At 35.4% G+C, this 16622-nt stretch overlaps 1 protein-coding gene across 1 annotated transcript; it reads left to right on the top strand.

Moving 5' to 3' along the window:
* The first annotated feature begins 7950 nt into the window (after positions 1–7950).
* On the top strand, positions 7951–12593 carry LOC120084181 (putative disease resistance protein RGA3). Its single transcript, XM_039040075.2, is given in 5 exon segments — positions 7951–8557; positions 8560–9594; positions 9596–11192; positions 11363–11406; positions 12007–12593. Coding segments are annotated over 3 exon segments (2664 nt in total). The 5' UTR covers positions 7951–8035; the 3' UTR covers positions 10703–11192; positions 11363–11406; positions 12007–12593.
* The last annotated feature ends 4029 nt before the right edge of the window (positions 12594–16622 follow it).

Below are 16622 nucleotides of genomic sequence, written 5' to 3'. Positions count from 1 at the left end.
CTACTCTTAGTTTACTAGCCGCTGATAAATTAACGAGAGAAAACTATGCTAGCTAGAAAAACACAATTAATACTATTATAATCATCGATGACCTTCGCTTTGTCCTAATGAAGGAGTGTCCTCCCATTCTACCTCCCAGTGCTCCTCGAAATGTTCGGAAAGCATATGAGCGTCGAACAAGGGCAAACAAAAAGACCCGAACGTATATCTTGGCAAGTCTTAATGAAGTCTTGGCGAAGAAGCATGAGCCCATGCTCACAACCTGTGAAATCATGGAGTTTCTGAGGGGAATGTTTGGACAACCATCTGTATAGCTCAAGCACGATGCTCTCAAAGTACATCTTCAATGCCCGTATGCAAGAGGAGGCATCTGTTCGAGAACACGTTCGCAACATGATGATCCATTTCAACGTGGCGAAGATGAACGGGTCAAGCATCTATCAGGCCAGACAGGTTAGCATTATACTGGAATCTTTCCCTGAAAGTTTCCTACACTTCCATAGCAACATTGTTTTGAACAGGATTGACTATAACCTGACTACCCTACTCAACGAGCTACATACTTTCCAATCCCTTTTGAAAAGCAAGGAGAAGAAGGATGAAGCAAATGTTGCTTCATCTTCTAAAAAGTTCCACAAAGGTTCGACTTCTGGAACTAAGTCTATACCTTCTTCCTCCGGCACCAAAAAATGGAAGAAGAAGAAGGTGGAAAGGGGAAGGTCGTTAACCTAGTAGTTGCTGCACCAAGGGGTAGACAATCCGTTAGGGTTGACAAAGGAAAATGTTTCCATTGCAATCAAGATGGGCACTGGAAGAGAAACTGCCCCAGATATTTGGCAAAAAAGAAGAAGGCCAAACAAGGTAAATATGACTTTCTTATTTTGGAAACTTGTTTAGTGGAAAATGATAATTCTGCCTGAATTATTGACTCTGGGGCCACTAACCATGTTTGTTCTTCATTTCAGGGAATTAATTCCTGGTGGCAACTAGATGTTGGTGAGATGACGATGCGAATTGGAATCGGGCACGACGTCTCAGTTGTGGTAGTAGGAGGTCTCTGATTGACTTTACAGAATAAATTTCTTGATTTAAAAGATGTATTTCTAGTTCCTGATTTGAAAAGGAACTTAGTTTCTGTAAAGTGCTTGTTAGAACAATATTATCAAATTAACTTTTCTTTTAATAAAATGTTTATTACAAAGAATGGTGTTGATGAATGTAAAAGCAAGGGAAGGTTATGAATATTTCATCACTTTTACTAATGCTTATTCAAGGTATGGGTATGTTTATTTAATGCAACATAAGTCTAAATCTTTTGAAAAGTTCAAAAAATTCAAGGTTGAAGTTGAAAATGCATTAAATAGAATGATTAAAATATTTCGATCTAATCGAGGTGGAGAGTTTATGGATTTAACATTCCAGAACTATATGATAGATCATGGAATTGTATCACAACTCTCAGCAAAATGGTGTATCAGAAAAGAGAAATCGAACCCTGTTAGACATGGTTTAGTCTATGATGAGTTACACTTCCTTACCTAACTCGTTTTGGGGTTATGTAGTGGAGACTACAACATACATCCTAAACTGTGTTACCTTCAAGAGTGTTGCTAGAGCACCTTTGGAGTTATGGAATGGTCGTAAAACTAGTTTATGTCATTTCAGAATATGTGGTTGCCCAGCACATGTGCTTGAGGCTAATCCTAAGAAACTAGAACCACGTTCAAGATTATGCCTATTTGTAGGCTACCCCAAGGGAACGAGAGTTGGTTACTTCTTTGATCTTAAAGAGAACAAATTATTTGTATCGACCAATGCTACTTTTCTTGAGGAAGACCACATCAGGGAGCACAAGGCCAAAAGTAAGATTGTGTTGAATGAGATTTCCAAAGAAACTACTGAATCTTCAACAGGAGTTGTTGAAGTAGGTTCATCTAGTAGGTCAAATCCACCTCAAGTGTTGAGGGAACCTCGACATAGTGGGAGGGTTGCGAACCCACCTACTCACTATATGGGTTTAATTGAAATCCTAGCTATGGTAGTTGATGGAAAAGTTGAGGATCCATTGTCTTACAAGAAGGCAATGGAGGATATTGATAGAGATGAATGGATCAAAGCCATGGATCTCGAAATGGAGTCTAAATACTTCAATTTTGTTTGGGATTTTGTAGATCAATCTGAAGGGGTTAAACCTATAGGTTGTAAATGGATCTAGAAGAGGAAACTTGGTGCAGATGGGAAGGTGCAAACCTCAAGGCTAGACTGATGGCAAAGGGTTATACTCAGGTAGAGGGAGTCGACTATAAGGAGACTTTCTCGCCTGTTGCCATGTTGAAGTCTGTCTGGATCCTCCTATTCATTTTCTTATATTATGACTATGAGATTTGGCAAATGGATATCAAAACTGGTTTTCTGAATGACAATCTTGAGGAGACCATTTACATGATGCAGCCCGAGGGATTCATAACCCAAGGTCAAGAACAAAAGATTTGCAAGCTTAATCGGTCCATTTATGGACTGAAACAAGCATCTCGATCTTGGAACATAAGGTTTGATATTGTGATCAAATCTTTTGGCTTTGATCAAAACGTTGATTAGCCTTGTGAATACAAGAAGATCATCAACAATTTAGTAGTTTTTCTAGTGTTGTATGTAGATGATATCCTACTCATTGGGAATGATGTAGGTTTACTGATTACAGTTAAGAACTGGCTAGCGACCCAATTCAAGATGAAAGATTTGAGAGAGGCTCAGCTTGTTCTAGGTATTCATATCTTTCGAGATCGAAAGAACAAAATGCTAGCACTGTCTCAGGCGTCGTATATTGACAAGATGCTTGTCAAATATTCGATGCATAGCTCCAAGAGGAGCTTATTGCCTTTCAGGCATGAAGTTACATTGTCTAAGGAACAGTATCCTAAGACACCTCAAGAGGTTGAGAAGATGAGACGGATCCCTATACATCTGTTGTGGGCAGCTTGATGTATGTGATGTTATGTACTAGACATGACATCTACTATGCAATGGGGATAGTCAGTAGATATCAATCTAATCCAAGATTAAATCACTGAACAGCCATTAAAAACATCCTCAAGTATCTACAGAGAACGAGGGACTACATGCTTGTGTATGGTTCTAAGGATTTGATCCTTACAAGATACACAAACTCTGATTTTCAGACTGATAAGGATTTTAGGAAATCCACATCAGGATCAATGTTCACTCTTAATAAAGGGGCAGTAGTATGGTGAAGCACCAAGCAAGGGTGCATCACTGATTTCACCATAGAGGCTGAGTATGCAGCGACTTGTGAAGCTGCTAAGGAAGTCGTTTAGCTCAGGAAATTCTTGACTACTCTGGAAGTTGTTCCAGACATGTCAAAGCCCATCACACTTTATTGTGATAATAGTGGTATTGTGGCTAATTCCCGAGAGCCTAGGAGTCATAAGTGGGGCAAGCATATAGAGCAGAAGTATCATCTCATCTAAGAAATTGTGTATCGAGGGGATGTGATTGTCACACAAATAGCTTCGAAGCACAACGCTGCTGATCTGTTTACAAAGGCTCTCACGCTACAGTGTTTGAGGGTCACCTGTAGAGTATGGGTCTATGGGACAGGCCATATTTGGACTAGGGCAAGTGGGAGATATTGTACTGAGCGCGTGTCATGCCCTAGTTTATTATTTGTGTACTTTGTATTTTGATTATATTGTACATCCCACTAGCTTTAGGTCAAGTGGAAGATTGTTAGGGTTGATGCCCTAAATCTCGTAGGATTCTAAGTTTGTAAACATTGTTGAACAAACTCATTATGTTATTAATAAAATATTTGATATTTTATTCATTGTATAGAAAATATGTGATATTTTAGTTGCATTAACCACAAATTAATAAACTAACATCCGAGGTTATCTTTGTAACTTAAACATGTATGTGGAGATATACGAGTGAATCATGTTTAAGTGATAACCTAAATGGTCTATTGTAGATGGATAAAGCTGGGTACCTTATCCTAATGACATTACGAGTATGGCTCGTTTTGTAGGTGTTACAATTGTTGTAAAGTGCTACAAATGATCTGATCCAGATCATTCATGTATTAGACATGCGAGCGGGGATATTCTATACAAAGAAGTTTGTATAAGACCAGACCATGAAATGTTTAGTTCCATTATATAACGTCGTTCATAATAGAGACTTACATTTCACCAAGATGACCATAGGTAACATGACCTGAGTCCTAAGTGAGTTGTGAACTCCTGCCTATGAGGGCAATCCTTTGATTTGTATGGGTAAGAGTGGCCAGATCGTCGACTCAACAAGCCTACCACTTTAGGGATTTATCTGATTGGGGAGTTGGGAATACAACTACACAAGTTGGAATTCAATCCTTCTCCGAAGCAGAGGTAAGTAGATAAATTGCTCCCTTAAAGGCTGATTCCAAGTCTTGAACAATGTGGTGCCACACCCTCTCCTAGCTCGAGAGGGGTTTAGTCATAGTAGGACTATGATTATTGTTCATTAGAGGGATCAGTGGTACTTAAAGAGTTAGATGTAACTACATGGGCAAAACGGTAATTTGGCCTAGCTATACTTACAAGCAATTTGTGAATGGTCATCGTACTATTGATTGGTTATATCCAATGGTCATAGAAATATATCTGTACTGCGAAGAGTACAGCTGTCGGTCTTTAGTGGAGTGCCCAACAGTTAACGAATGGTGAATAATGTAACTAAAGAGTTTAATTAATTATCCATGTATCATTGGAGCTTCAAGCTACAGGTCCATGAGGTCCCCTTAGTAGCTCAATAGGATTTAGTTGAGAATCAGTTTTTGGATTAATTTGAATTGTTCAAATTAATAGATGGATTTAATTATCTATGATATAATTAAATTGTTGCAATTATATGTGATATAATTGTCATAATGTATTGATACATTATAGCTTGATGGGAGGAAATAAATATTTGAATGAGATTCAAATATATTTTCAATGAGTAGATTCATAGTTGTTAAATTTAATATAAATGAGATTAATATTAAATGCCATAAAATAGAGAAAAGAAACTATAGTTTATATTGTATGTGATACAATGTTAAAACTATAGGTTATATATGTTATATTTGATATAACATATAATTTAATATATATATATATGATATATTAGTTATCATATTTATAGTTATATTATATTATTATTTTGATAATAAGGAAGAGAGTTACAACTCCATTCCCCATATTTTCTCTCCATCAACATTAGTGGGGTGATTATTCTTTTTTGGCAAAAAGAGAATAAAAATAAAAAAAATTTCTTCTTGTTCTGAATGTTGATGCTACTGAACGATGGAGAAAAGACAGAATGTTCTGTATCTTTGAGTGTTCTTGTGAAAGTTCTCAATCTTCTTCTTCCTCCACTTAAACTTTTCCCTCCTAACCAAAATAGTCAGAGCCCACCACTCCTTGGTTCTCACCTTGAGAATACCAAGGTTTCATTGTGGTAGTGTCTGAGTTTTTGGTTCGAGGTTATCTTGAAGAAAGTCTTCAAGACGTTCATGATTTTGTTCGAGGGAGAATCGTGAAGAAAAGGTTCTACAAAGGTGATATTTCTTGAAACCTTTTCTTGTAAAGCATGCTGTAATTTAGACTTTAAATGCATATCTTATTGCCTGTTTATTGTAAACTTTGTATTCAATAATTAATGAAATTTGGTCGATCCACTTCTGCTCAAGGTTCTTTTCATACGAGTTTCTTCAGTAACATCTTGGTGACTGTTTAAGTCCATAGAGAGACTTTTTCAGCGAAGAAACTAAGTTCTCTTACTCTTCTTCTTATAACCTTTAAGCTAAGACATGTAAATTGTTTCCTCTAAGTTTCCATGAAGAAAAGTCATGGTTACATCTAGTTGTTCAAATTCTAAATTTCTGAAAGCTACTATATCTAGAAGAACTATTATAGGCTAATGAGGTTGAAAATTTTGGATTTCTGAGTTGGTCAAAAGTTCAATTAAATTAGGGTTTGACTTGAGTAGTTAGATTAAAAATATAATAATCATCAGATTTTTTAAAACATTAAGCTCCAAGCCATCTGCATGAAGATCGAGGAGGACAAAATTTCCCCCCTCGTTCCCTTATGGGTTGAATGGTTGAATAAGCTATCTTTTAGCATGTTGATCGCAAAAATAATTACATGAAATTTTTTTTAATCCAAATTAGTCAATTGAGCTTAAAGTTATAACCTTTCGAAGTTAAACTTAGTTCATGCTGACATTCGAAGGTATTGAAAATAAGAATACTTTAATATTTTACTCAGATTGTAATTATGATTAGAAATAACATGAAAGGACGACCTATGATAATGAAAGATCATTTAACTAAAACAAACTTATCACTAAAGGAGATATGACTAAGATACAGAGTTAATGCATGGACGGTTGGATTATATGGTCATGAATCTTGAAAGATGAAGTTAAAAGTTTACATATATATGATTTTATGATTTTTTTTGTTGAAAATTAAAATATGACAAGATTAAATAAGTCTTTACTTCACAATTTTATAAGATCCTATGAAACATAATCATTGTTGAAGTTAAATTTTAGGTAGGATATACACACCTGACTTTCACATGACAACAACAATAAATTTATAATTTAGAAAAGAACTCAATCTACAAAATAGAGACTCAAATGCTTTAAGTCAACAAGGAAATTAGTATTTGAATGGACTTACTTACATTGGTATTTCGAATTGCTCTCTCAACCCTAAATTCCTTTTTTGGGCCTGTCTTCTCGAACAACCAGAGGCAAACCTCTAAGAACGGCCTCGGCCCATGCTACTTTCTCTCTCCTAGCTTTGTCTTGTTCTGGATTTTGGTGTTTTGCCCCTTCTTTGATTTAAACTTTACTCTTTACAATTTTACTCTAAGTCCAAAATTATCTGTAACAACAATTTTTGTTATTTTCTTAAAAAATAAAATTAAGATGTGAATACTCATGATCTTTCTTGTTATAAAAAAAAAAAAGAAAAGAAAAGAAAAGAAAAAAGAAAAAATAATTCATTTGAAATCTCACATTCACTAACCATGAATCTGACCTGCCCACATGCATTGTCCTATTTTCTTCGTATTCTCATTATAAAAGTTTGATTTGGACGTGCGAAGGCAGACTGTTGGTATAAAGATGGACAGTTCGGTTCAAAATTTAAAACCGAAATAATTTTGATTTTTGCGGTTCAACAATATCAAGAACCGAACTTTTTGGTTTGGTCCATGTTTCGATCCAAAACCAGACCAAACCGAATCTATACACCCCTACTTATTGTTGGAATAAATGGTAGTGACTTTTGAAAATAACCAACTTGAATAAGAGACAGGACTATTCCAATGACCACGAATAATTTATAAATATATATCTCCTTCAAATTGTTTTTAAGAACTTTTTCATAAGCATTTATCTCTAGTTAAAACTTTCTCATTTTTTATAAAGTCATCGAAGATCAGTTTATTTCCATAAAGTATAGTTCGTTAGATATTCTAGACGAGGTATTGTTTCTATTATATCTTGGAAGATGATTACTCAAGAAACTCATGCATTAAGTGAGTAAAATTTTCTTAAGGAAACAACGTAAATTCATCGAACTCAAATTCTCTCACGTTTACTGGATTAGGTATTTTCTTATATATATATATATTTTTAATGAAACTATTCAAATAACACTTGTTTGGCTCTCTTCTTGGGCTTGCACCAACGGTCAATAGTCATCCATACTTTATTTCACGTACCTACTTCATTTTTATGAAGTAACTAATATCTGTCCTATCTAAAGTCTATATGCATGTGGTTAAACCAGTAACCAATTGACACCTCATTAACAAAGTTAAATACAATATTTTCCAATATTTTAAATACTCACAAAAGTTAAAGAGTTATCTACTTAATTTAGTTCAATTATCGTTCTCTTCTTCCTCAAATAATTCTCCAGGTTGTGGAGTTTGAATATTCTTCATCGGATTACTTGGCAGTTCTTATAGAGAACATGGCTGAATTCCTGTGGACTTTTGCTGTGCAAGAAGTTCTGAAGAAGGTACTCAAAGTTGCAGCTGAGGAAATTGGTGTGGCTTTGGGCTTCCACAAGGAGTTGTCCGAATTAAGGGAGTGGTTATGCAATGCCGAAGCAATTTTAAGAGGTATCAACACTAAAAAACCACACCATGAATCTGTGGGGATGTGGGTGGGGGATCTTCAACGCATTGTTTATGAAGCCGACGATCTATTGGACGAGCTTGTTTACGAAGATCTTCGCCGGAAAGTGGAAACAGAAAAGAGAAAGAAAGTGCGTAATTTCTTTTCATCATCCAATAATCCCTTTCTGTTTCGTTTGAAGATGGCCAAAAGAATGAAGTACATTATTGAAGCTTTACATAAACATTACACTAAGGCTGGTCCTTTAGGGCTGATTGCTCAAGCTGGGGAGGAATCTACCGAAACACATAAGAATATTGATCTCAAGCAGATTCGAGAGACAACATCAAAGTTTAAGTCTAGAGAAGTTATATTATAATAGGAAGGGAAGTTGAAGTTTCGAACATAGTGAAGCTGGTGGTTGACTCTAGCAATGAACACCCAATGTCCATCATACCCATTGTCGGTATGGGTGGACTAGGGAAAACGACTTTGGCAAAGATGGTCTTCAATCATGAGTTGGTTCAAGGTCATTTTGATAAAACTATATGGATATGTGTGTCTGAACCATTTATTGTCATAAATATTTTGGAAGGGATCTTTCAAAGTCTCACAAAAACTTGGTCTACTGGCTTGAACAAGGAGAACTTACTTCAAAGGCTCCAAGAGGAGATGCAAGGTAAAAATTATTTTCTTGTTCTTGATGATGTTTGGAATGAAGAAGCTACATTGTGGGATGACTTAAAGGACTGTCTAAACGAGATTGCTGGAAAATCTGGAAATACTATTATCGTGACCACGAGGAGTCCAGACGTTGCCACTATCATGGGGACAACTTCGAGCATTCATCTTAAAAAATTGTCCGATGATCTATGTTGGTCCTTGTTCAAAAAGGGTGTAAATGCAGATGGCCTAGAGTTGGAAATTATCAGAGAAGAGGTGGTTGCAAAAATTGGCGGAGTACCACTAGTTGCAAAGGTTTTAGGAGGGGCAGTAAAGTTTGAAGGACACTACGAGAGATGGATGACAAAATTCAGAAGCGTGGTGAAAAATATATCAAAAGATGACAAAGATTTTGTTTCATCCATACTAAAATTAAGTGTGGATTGTCTACCACTCCTTTCATTAAAACAATGTTTTGCCTATTCTTCAAATTTTCCCAAAAATTATATATTTCATAAAGAGACCTTAATTCAAATGTGGATAGCACAAGGACTGATCCAACCAGAAGAAGGAAATGATGAATTGATGGAGGATATAGGAGAAAGAAACTTTAACTTCCTATTATCTCGCTCCTTATTTGAAGTTGCCAATGAAGATAGAGGTGAGATAATTACTCAAAAAACATCTGTCCGCCTCCTGGGACAATTAGTGGATGGACCATACTGGTTCATGATGCATGATCTAATACATGAAGCATCAAAAGGTGGAATCAAACCTCACTAATTCAAGTGACAAAATAGTGAGAAATTTGCGCAGATTCATTGAGGACGTTGACCAAGATGCCGATGGTAAGTTCGAGGACTTTGTTTCCTTGCGTATTTTGGTAGTGCACGACGGATCTAGAAGATTATTCACTTCATTTGGTATGTTCAAGCATATGAGGTATCTTCACATTACAAGCTGTAGTGCCTTTTTTGGACTATGGAAGTTCGATTTAGAATCTATTAGCATGCTTTATAACTTGCAAACGCTAAAGCTTCAAGTACAACTATTATATCAGCTTCCCAAAGATTTAAGAAAATTGGTGAAGCTAAGACATATTCAATTCATGGTCATTCCTAATCAGAAAATGCCTTTACATATGAGTCAATTGGTTCATCTGCAAACATTATCTGGATTTCGAGTAGGTTATGAGGAGGGTCGTAAAATTGAAGAAATTGGACCTTTGAAGAATTTGAAAGGGGCATTAATTCTTGGAGATCTTAAGAAAGTGAAAAGTAAAGAGGAAGCTATGGGTGCAAGGTTGATGGAAAAGAAGAATTTAACACACCTACACTTTCAGTGGGATTCTCTCTCTAGGGAAGATTACAACATAAATGATTTTGGAGTGTTGGAAGGGCTTCAACCACATCACAATCTTCAATCATTATCTATTGATGACTATACTGCGCAAGCTTTTCCTAATGGTATTTTTGTTGAATGTTTGGTTTCAATATTTCTTCGCAGATGTCAAAAATGTGAAATGCTTCCAATGCTAGGACAATTACCTAACCTGGAGGAACTTTTCATTGATCAATTGTATGATGTGAGAAGCATAGGGAGGGAGTTCTATGGGACAAATAACTCTAACCATAGGGTATTTTTTCCCAAGTTGAAGAAATTTTCCCTCGTTGAAATGTTTGGCCTAGAGAATTGGGAAGACGTACCAAATGGTATGGCTTTTCCACATCTCACAGTCTTAGAGATTATTGTGTGTCCTAAATTAATGAGTGTTCCAGATCACTTTGTATCTCTTCAGACTCTACAAATTTACAACTGTAGAGTCAGACTCTACAAATTTACAACTGTAGAGTATTGACGAAACTTCCAAATCAGCTGCTAGAAGGTTACAATCATATCGAATCTCTGGACATTTCTGGTTGTCCTAATTTGCATCCGAATATGTCTAATCAATATAATGTGGAAGACACATGCGTGGAAGTATGAACGACTTTAATACGGTCATACACCAATCTTAATTTACACTTCTTTCATTGAGTGTTACCTCGGAAGAGAATGCAACAGACTCAGCTTCCTCAACAAATTGGGTATCTCACAACTTTGAAGAAGTCAGAAATTTCTAATTTTAATGGTATTGAAGCTTTACCAGATTGGTCCGGAAACCTTGCAGTTTAGAAGAATTGACGCTTTCTTATTGCAAGAATCTAAAGTGGTTGCCTTCAAAACAAGTCATGCTATCCCTCACTAAATTGAATAGTTTGAAAGTTGTTAAATGTCCACTGCTACCATTTGGCCAAGGCGATCCAGAGAGGGCCAAACTTTCCCATCTTCCAAACAATTGTGTTCATGTAAGGTTTTAGCATTTATTGTTATATTATTTTGCTTTTTCAATAACTAATTCAAAGTTTGAGTCATTAATTTTCAGCAGAAGATTATCAAGTTATGGTAGAGAATTTCAATTTGAAGCTGGTTGCGTCGTATGATATTAAAGATATTGGTCTTCCCTCTATTTGTGCAGAGGCTCAACAGTCTCGGAAGGTTTGGAGCTCTTTATCCAGCATGGTACGGAGTCTTATCACAATTTTCTCTGATTGTAAATTATTGATGGATATGTTGAATAGAACTATGGATCCGTTTATGGAGGTGCGTTATATGATTGAGGATATTTGGCTGAAAGTTTCTTCTTGTAGAGATTGTCCGTTTCACTTTATCCGAAGGAAGTGGTATTCAACTGCTCATGAGTTAGCCAAACGGGATGCTTATGGTGTTAAATTTTGTCTGTCATCTAATTTTTCTGATTCGTTAGTTTCTACTTGTAAGAATGCTTGCAGGATCTTTTGTAAGCCATCTTTTGGCTCTTAGTTTTGTTTAGCCTTGATATCTAAAAAATTTTTTTAAAAGAAAAAAAAAATTCAATTCCTAACTTTTAAGCTTATTTATTACACGCCAACCAATTAAAGTGATTTGAAGTATTTGATTATCTTTTCTTCATCTATAAATCTAAACTTATTGAAATTGCTAGCATTATCTCTAAGAAACATATACCCATTTCTTTGACTTCTTCCCTTTCATTAATTCATAATAAATTTCATTAGAAAGAGTTTATAATCATGTACTTGAGAACCTTTATATGTATTGAAACTTTAGATCTTGTCTTTGCAGGTTTATTATTAGTATAAACACTACCTCACATTGAACAAAAGCCACGTTCTGCCAAGCTTTAATTCTCATCTTCAGGTAATTTTTATTTTGACACCTTTTTGTTGAGGAACAATTTTTAACCTTTTATTTTTTTTTCTACGAATCACTTAAATTCATATGCACTTTTTCCAAGTGAAAATCACCCAAATATATATATATTTTGGCCATCACATAAAGAACCCAATATAATTCAGTATAATTTGTAACAAGTGGTATTAGAGCCCTCAAATGACATTTTCGTTAAGGAATCAAACAATAAACGGCGGTCAGAGACACACTTTATGGCCTGTTTTTCATGATTCGGAATGAGATGAAAGAAAAAATAAAAATAAATAAAGCTCTACCAAGTTTTTGTATTACTATTGGTTTAGTTAATTTGGTTTAATCCATTATGTATTGTGAACTCAAGTTTGTAGTAGAAAGAGTATTCAGTGCTTTGGTTTGGGATGCCTGCGACCATTCTTTGACAGTATTTTTTTTTCCCCTTTTTTCAAGTGCAATAATTTTAGACATTAGAAATTGAACCATCGACCTTTATGTTTCGCCTTACTTGATATTACTTTTTATAAAAAATTATAATGTGTGTGAACTTTAGAAACTTGTGACCCTTTATTTCTCATCATTAATTTTATATGATCGATGATGATGATATTTTTTTTCATTTTTTTTAACTCTTATTTAAATTTTCTTACAACTAATCTCCTTCAAATTTTCATGTATTTAATTTAAACCATCTTTTTTTGCCCTTTTTAATAAAAAATTCATTGAAAACACCAACCATGCACATTTCTGTTTTCTTTCTTCTTAAGCTTTGTTTTTTGTTTTCCAAATCCATACGTGGCATGTCTTCCAATTTTTCCTTTGTTTCAATTATTTCCCTTGTTTTTTTTCCCCTTCTTTTGAGGATTTTTTATTAGTATATCGTGGTTAATATCTTCTATGTTTTTTTATGATCGTCTTTCTTTTCAAATTGTAATTAATAAAACAATAAAATAATACAAACATGTTTTCATTTAATAAATTAAATAATATATTGAACTAAAAAATTAAACAAAATTTGAACAATTGCAACCCAATTAAACACATTTATTTTACACACGTTTTCATATTTATATCTGTTAAAAACAGCAAGACCCTCAGACAACGAACAGGACAACAGCAAACGGTCTAGTTATGGCGATTGAGCAAAGATAAAATCTACAAAATAGAAACTCGTTATACACTGAATCGTGGGGCTCGCTCTCTTTAAGACGTTTCATGACTCTTCCTAAGTATGCAAGTAGGTTAGGAATACTGCCATGTCGTCCCCAGGATAAAATAGCCCGAAAAGAAAACCCGATTGAAAATGCACCGTTACTGATCGAAATATACACCCTTTTTGACTGACTGCCTAGGAAACGGAAAGTGGAAGAGAAAGTAGGAGAGGAGAGCTTTCGATAGAGGAATGGAAGAAAGTGAAAAATGATGGATGTTCTGAACTGCTGAAGGACCAAGATTTTCTGGTTTTAATTATTAAAAGAGAAAAAAATAAAAATAAAAATAAAAATATTTTTATTAAAGAAAAATAATCACACACGTGCCTTGCCTCGCCTTGCCACACCCTGCTCATCCGACCGGATGGCGGCGCGCGTGTGGGACGTCCACCGAACCCATATTGGTCTATCTCCTCACTCCCTCTAAAATATGGGTACCTTGGGGCCTAAACCCAAAGCCCATGGTTGGAGTACAAAAGGGAGGCTTCGAAATAAAAAAATTTCAATGTGAGATTCTCCAACCAAAGGTTGGTTTCCTCTTACTTTTTAAAATTAAAATTTCACCCAACAATCTCTCACTTGAAAATTTAAACAAAAAAGAAGAGAAAAAAAAGTTTTTCATCGAGCAGTTTCAGTCTATACGACTTGAACCTTTACGTAGATGATTTAGAATATACTAGACTAACCTTTGGTTTTGAACTCTATCTCTAACTGCATCTGACACAGAGTGTCATTAGGGTGTAGTTTTAAAGCTCGTGCTTTAAGGCCTAACACGTGTATCCCGGTTTAGTGAACGCTCTAGAGAGTTTTCCTAAAAACTCCATAGGAAGCAGCTCTCACTTCCACATTCACATAGGTGAGTCTATCAAGAGTACTCCTGTAGCTAGGTATCCTATTTGTCATCGAGATTTCATTAAGAACTGAGTTCAACATTTTTTACGCTTCAGGATATCATGCTCAGACTCTAAGTCATACGAATGAAACTCTGTGTTTGGTTTAGCATGATTCACTATATATTTATTACCCGTTGAACCTGTTTCTTGGGATCTCCAGTCTATTTTCTCACTATGATTCATCATTTTATAGGCATGAGTCTCATCCTTTCTAAGGTTTTGAAAACCTTCTCTCTGGCCAGTTCTTTCGTCAAAGAATCTGCCAAATTTTCATCAGTCTGTTTATGATCCACTCTAACTTTACCAGTAGTGAGAAACTCTCTAATGGTATTGTGCTTATGATGTATTTGCCGTCTCTTTTCCGTTGTAGTAACGGTTCTGAACTTTTGCGATTGCTCTAGTACTATCGCTATGGATCAATATGGCTGGTATCGACTTTTCCCATAAGAGAATCTTTGATAGCAGGCTTTTAAACCAGTCGACTTCTTCACTAGTTGTCGCTAGTGCTATCATTTCTGACTCCATCGTAGATTGGACTAAAATAGTCTATTTCTTGGACTTCCAAGAGATAGCTTTGCCTGCTATATTAAAGATATAGCCAGTTGTAGCCTTTGAATCATCCGAAAAAGAGTTCCAATCAATATCGCTGAACCCTTATAGGATAGTGGGAAACTTTTGATAATGTAATCCTAGGTTTTGGGTTTTCTTCAAGTACCTCATTACCCTTTCTATAGCATTCCAATGCTCTTTACTAGGTTTGCTTGTAAACCTGAAAAGTAATCCTACAACATAAGCTATGTCAGGCCTAGTGCAGTCAATAGCGTATCTAAGACCGTCTATGATGCTCACATACTCAGCTTGATTAACACTATCACCAGTATTCTTGAACAAACCTAATTATATTTCTTTAGAATCTTCTCTATATAGTGAGATTGATCCAAAGAAATTCCCTTTTCGAACTTATTCACTTTTATACCTAAGATTACACTAGCATCTCCTAAGTCTTTCATGTCGAAGTTTGCACTCAATATTGATTTCACATCATTTATGACATGCAAGTTTGACCCAAAGATTAACAAATCATCTATATATAGACACAATATAGTGCAGAGATTATTTTCAAACTTATAGTAGATGCATTTATCACTTTCATTAATCTTGAAACCTTTAGATAGGATAAGGTCGTCAAATTTTTCATGTCATTGCTTAGAAGCTTGTTTTAGTCCATAGAGAGATTTGTCTAATTTACACACCTTATTTTCTTGGCCGTGGACTACAAAACCCTCAGGTTGTTTCATGTAAATCTCTTCTTCAAGTTCACCTAGGAAAGTGGTCTTTACATCTATCTGATATACTACGAGGTTATAAAGCGCAGCGAGAGAAAATAGGACACAGATTGAGGTAATTCTAGTGACAGGAGAGAAGGTATCAAAGAAATCTACGTTTTCTCTTTGTCTAAAACCCTTTGTCATTAACCTAGTTTTAAATTTGTCAACAATTTCGTCGGATCTAAGTTTCCTCCTTAAGATCCATTTGTACCCTATTGCCTTGCAACCTGGGGGTAGATCTACTAAATGCCAATTCCTATTTGACTCAAGTGAGTCCATCTCATCATTTATGGCTTCTTGCCATAGGTTGGCATCTATTGAGGATAGGGCAGCTATCAGATCTTTAGGATCTTCTTCTACATTATAGAACAGGAAGTTATTCTCGAAATCTTTGGTGGTTCTTACTCTTTTGCTTCTTCTAGGTTCTGGGTTGGTTTCCTCTCTAGGGTTAGGATTTCTAACTGGGGTTAGACCACTTGATCACGAGCCCCCTACTATCCTTGATTTAAAATGAACTCTATCTTGTTGGCATCATTTGACTCAATGATCACTTGGTTCACTAGATCATATAACCTATAGGCTTTACTATCTAAGGCGTAACTTATAAAGACACACTCGTAAGCTCTACTAGCCAACTTTCTCCTTTTTGGGTATGGAATCCTTACAAAGGCTAGACAACCCTATATTCTAAAGTAAGACAAGTTTGGTTTCTTATTCTTGAGAATTTCGTAAGGTGAAGTTTTGTTTTTAGACTTTGAGATTCTATTTAGGACATAACACACGGTAAGGATGATTTCATCCCCACCAATAAGATGCGGCTCCTAAACTAAGTAAAATAGCAACTACTTGCTTAGCTAAAGTTCTATTTTTTCTTTCGGCTTTTTCGTTCATTTCAGGAGAATAAGGTGTGGTCTTTCCGTGTATTATTCCATGTGAGTTAAAGAACTCACTAAAACTGTCTGAGTCGTACTTAGTTTCCTTATCACTATGAAGTCTTTTAACTATTCTATTAAACCGATTTTCTACTTCAAAAACAAATAGTTTGAAGGTATCAAAAACATCACTTTTGTTTTTCAGCAAATATACAAAAGTAAAATCAGAGT

Source organism: Benincasa hispida, chromosome 1 (assembly GCF_027475165.1).
Source record: "Benincasa hispida cultivar pf3 chromosome 1, pf3_genome.v1.1, whole genome shotgun sequence".
NCBI lineage: Eukaryota > Viridiplantae > Streptophyta > Magnoliopsida > Cucurbitales > Cucurbitaceae > Benincasa > Benincasa hispida.
Note: the sequence above shows the minus strand (reverse complement) of the source record. Positions and strands in the feature narration are given on the sequence as shown.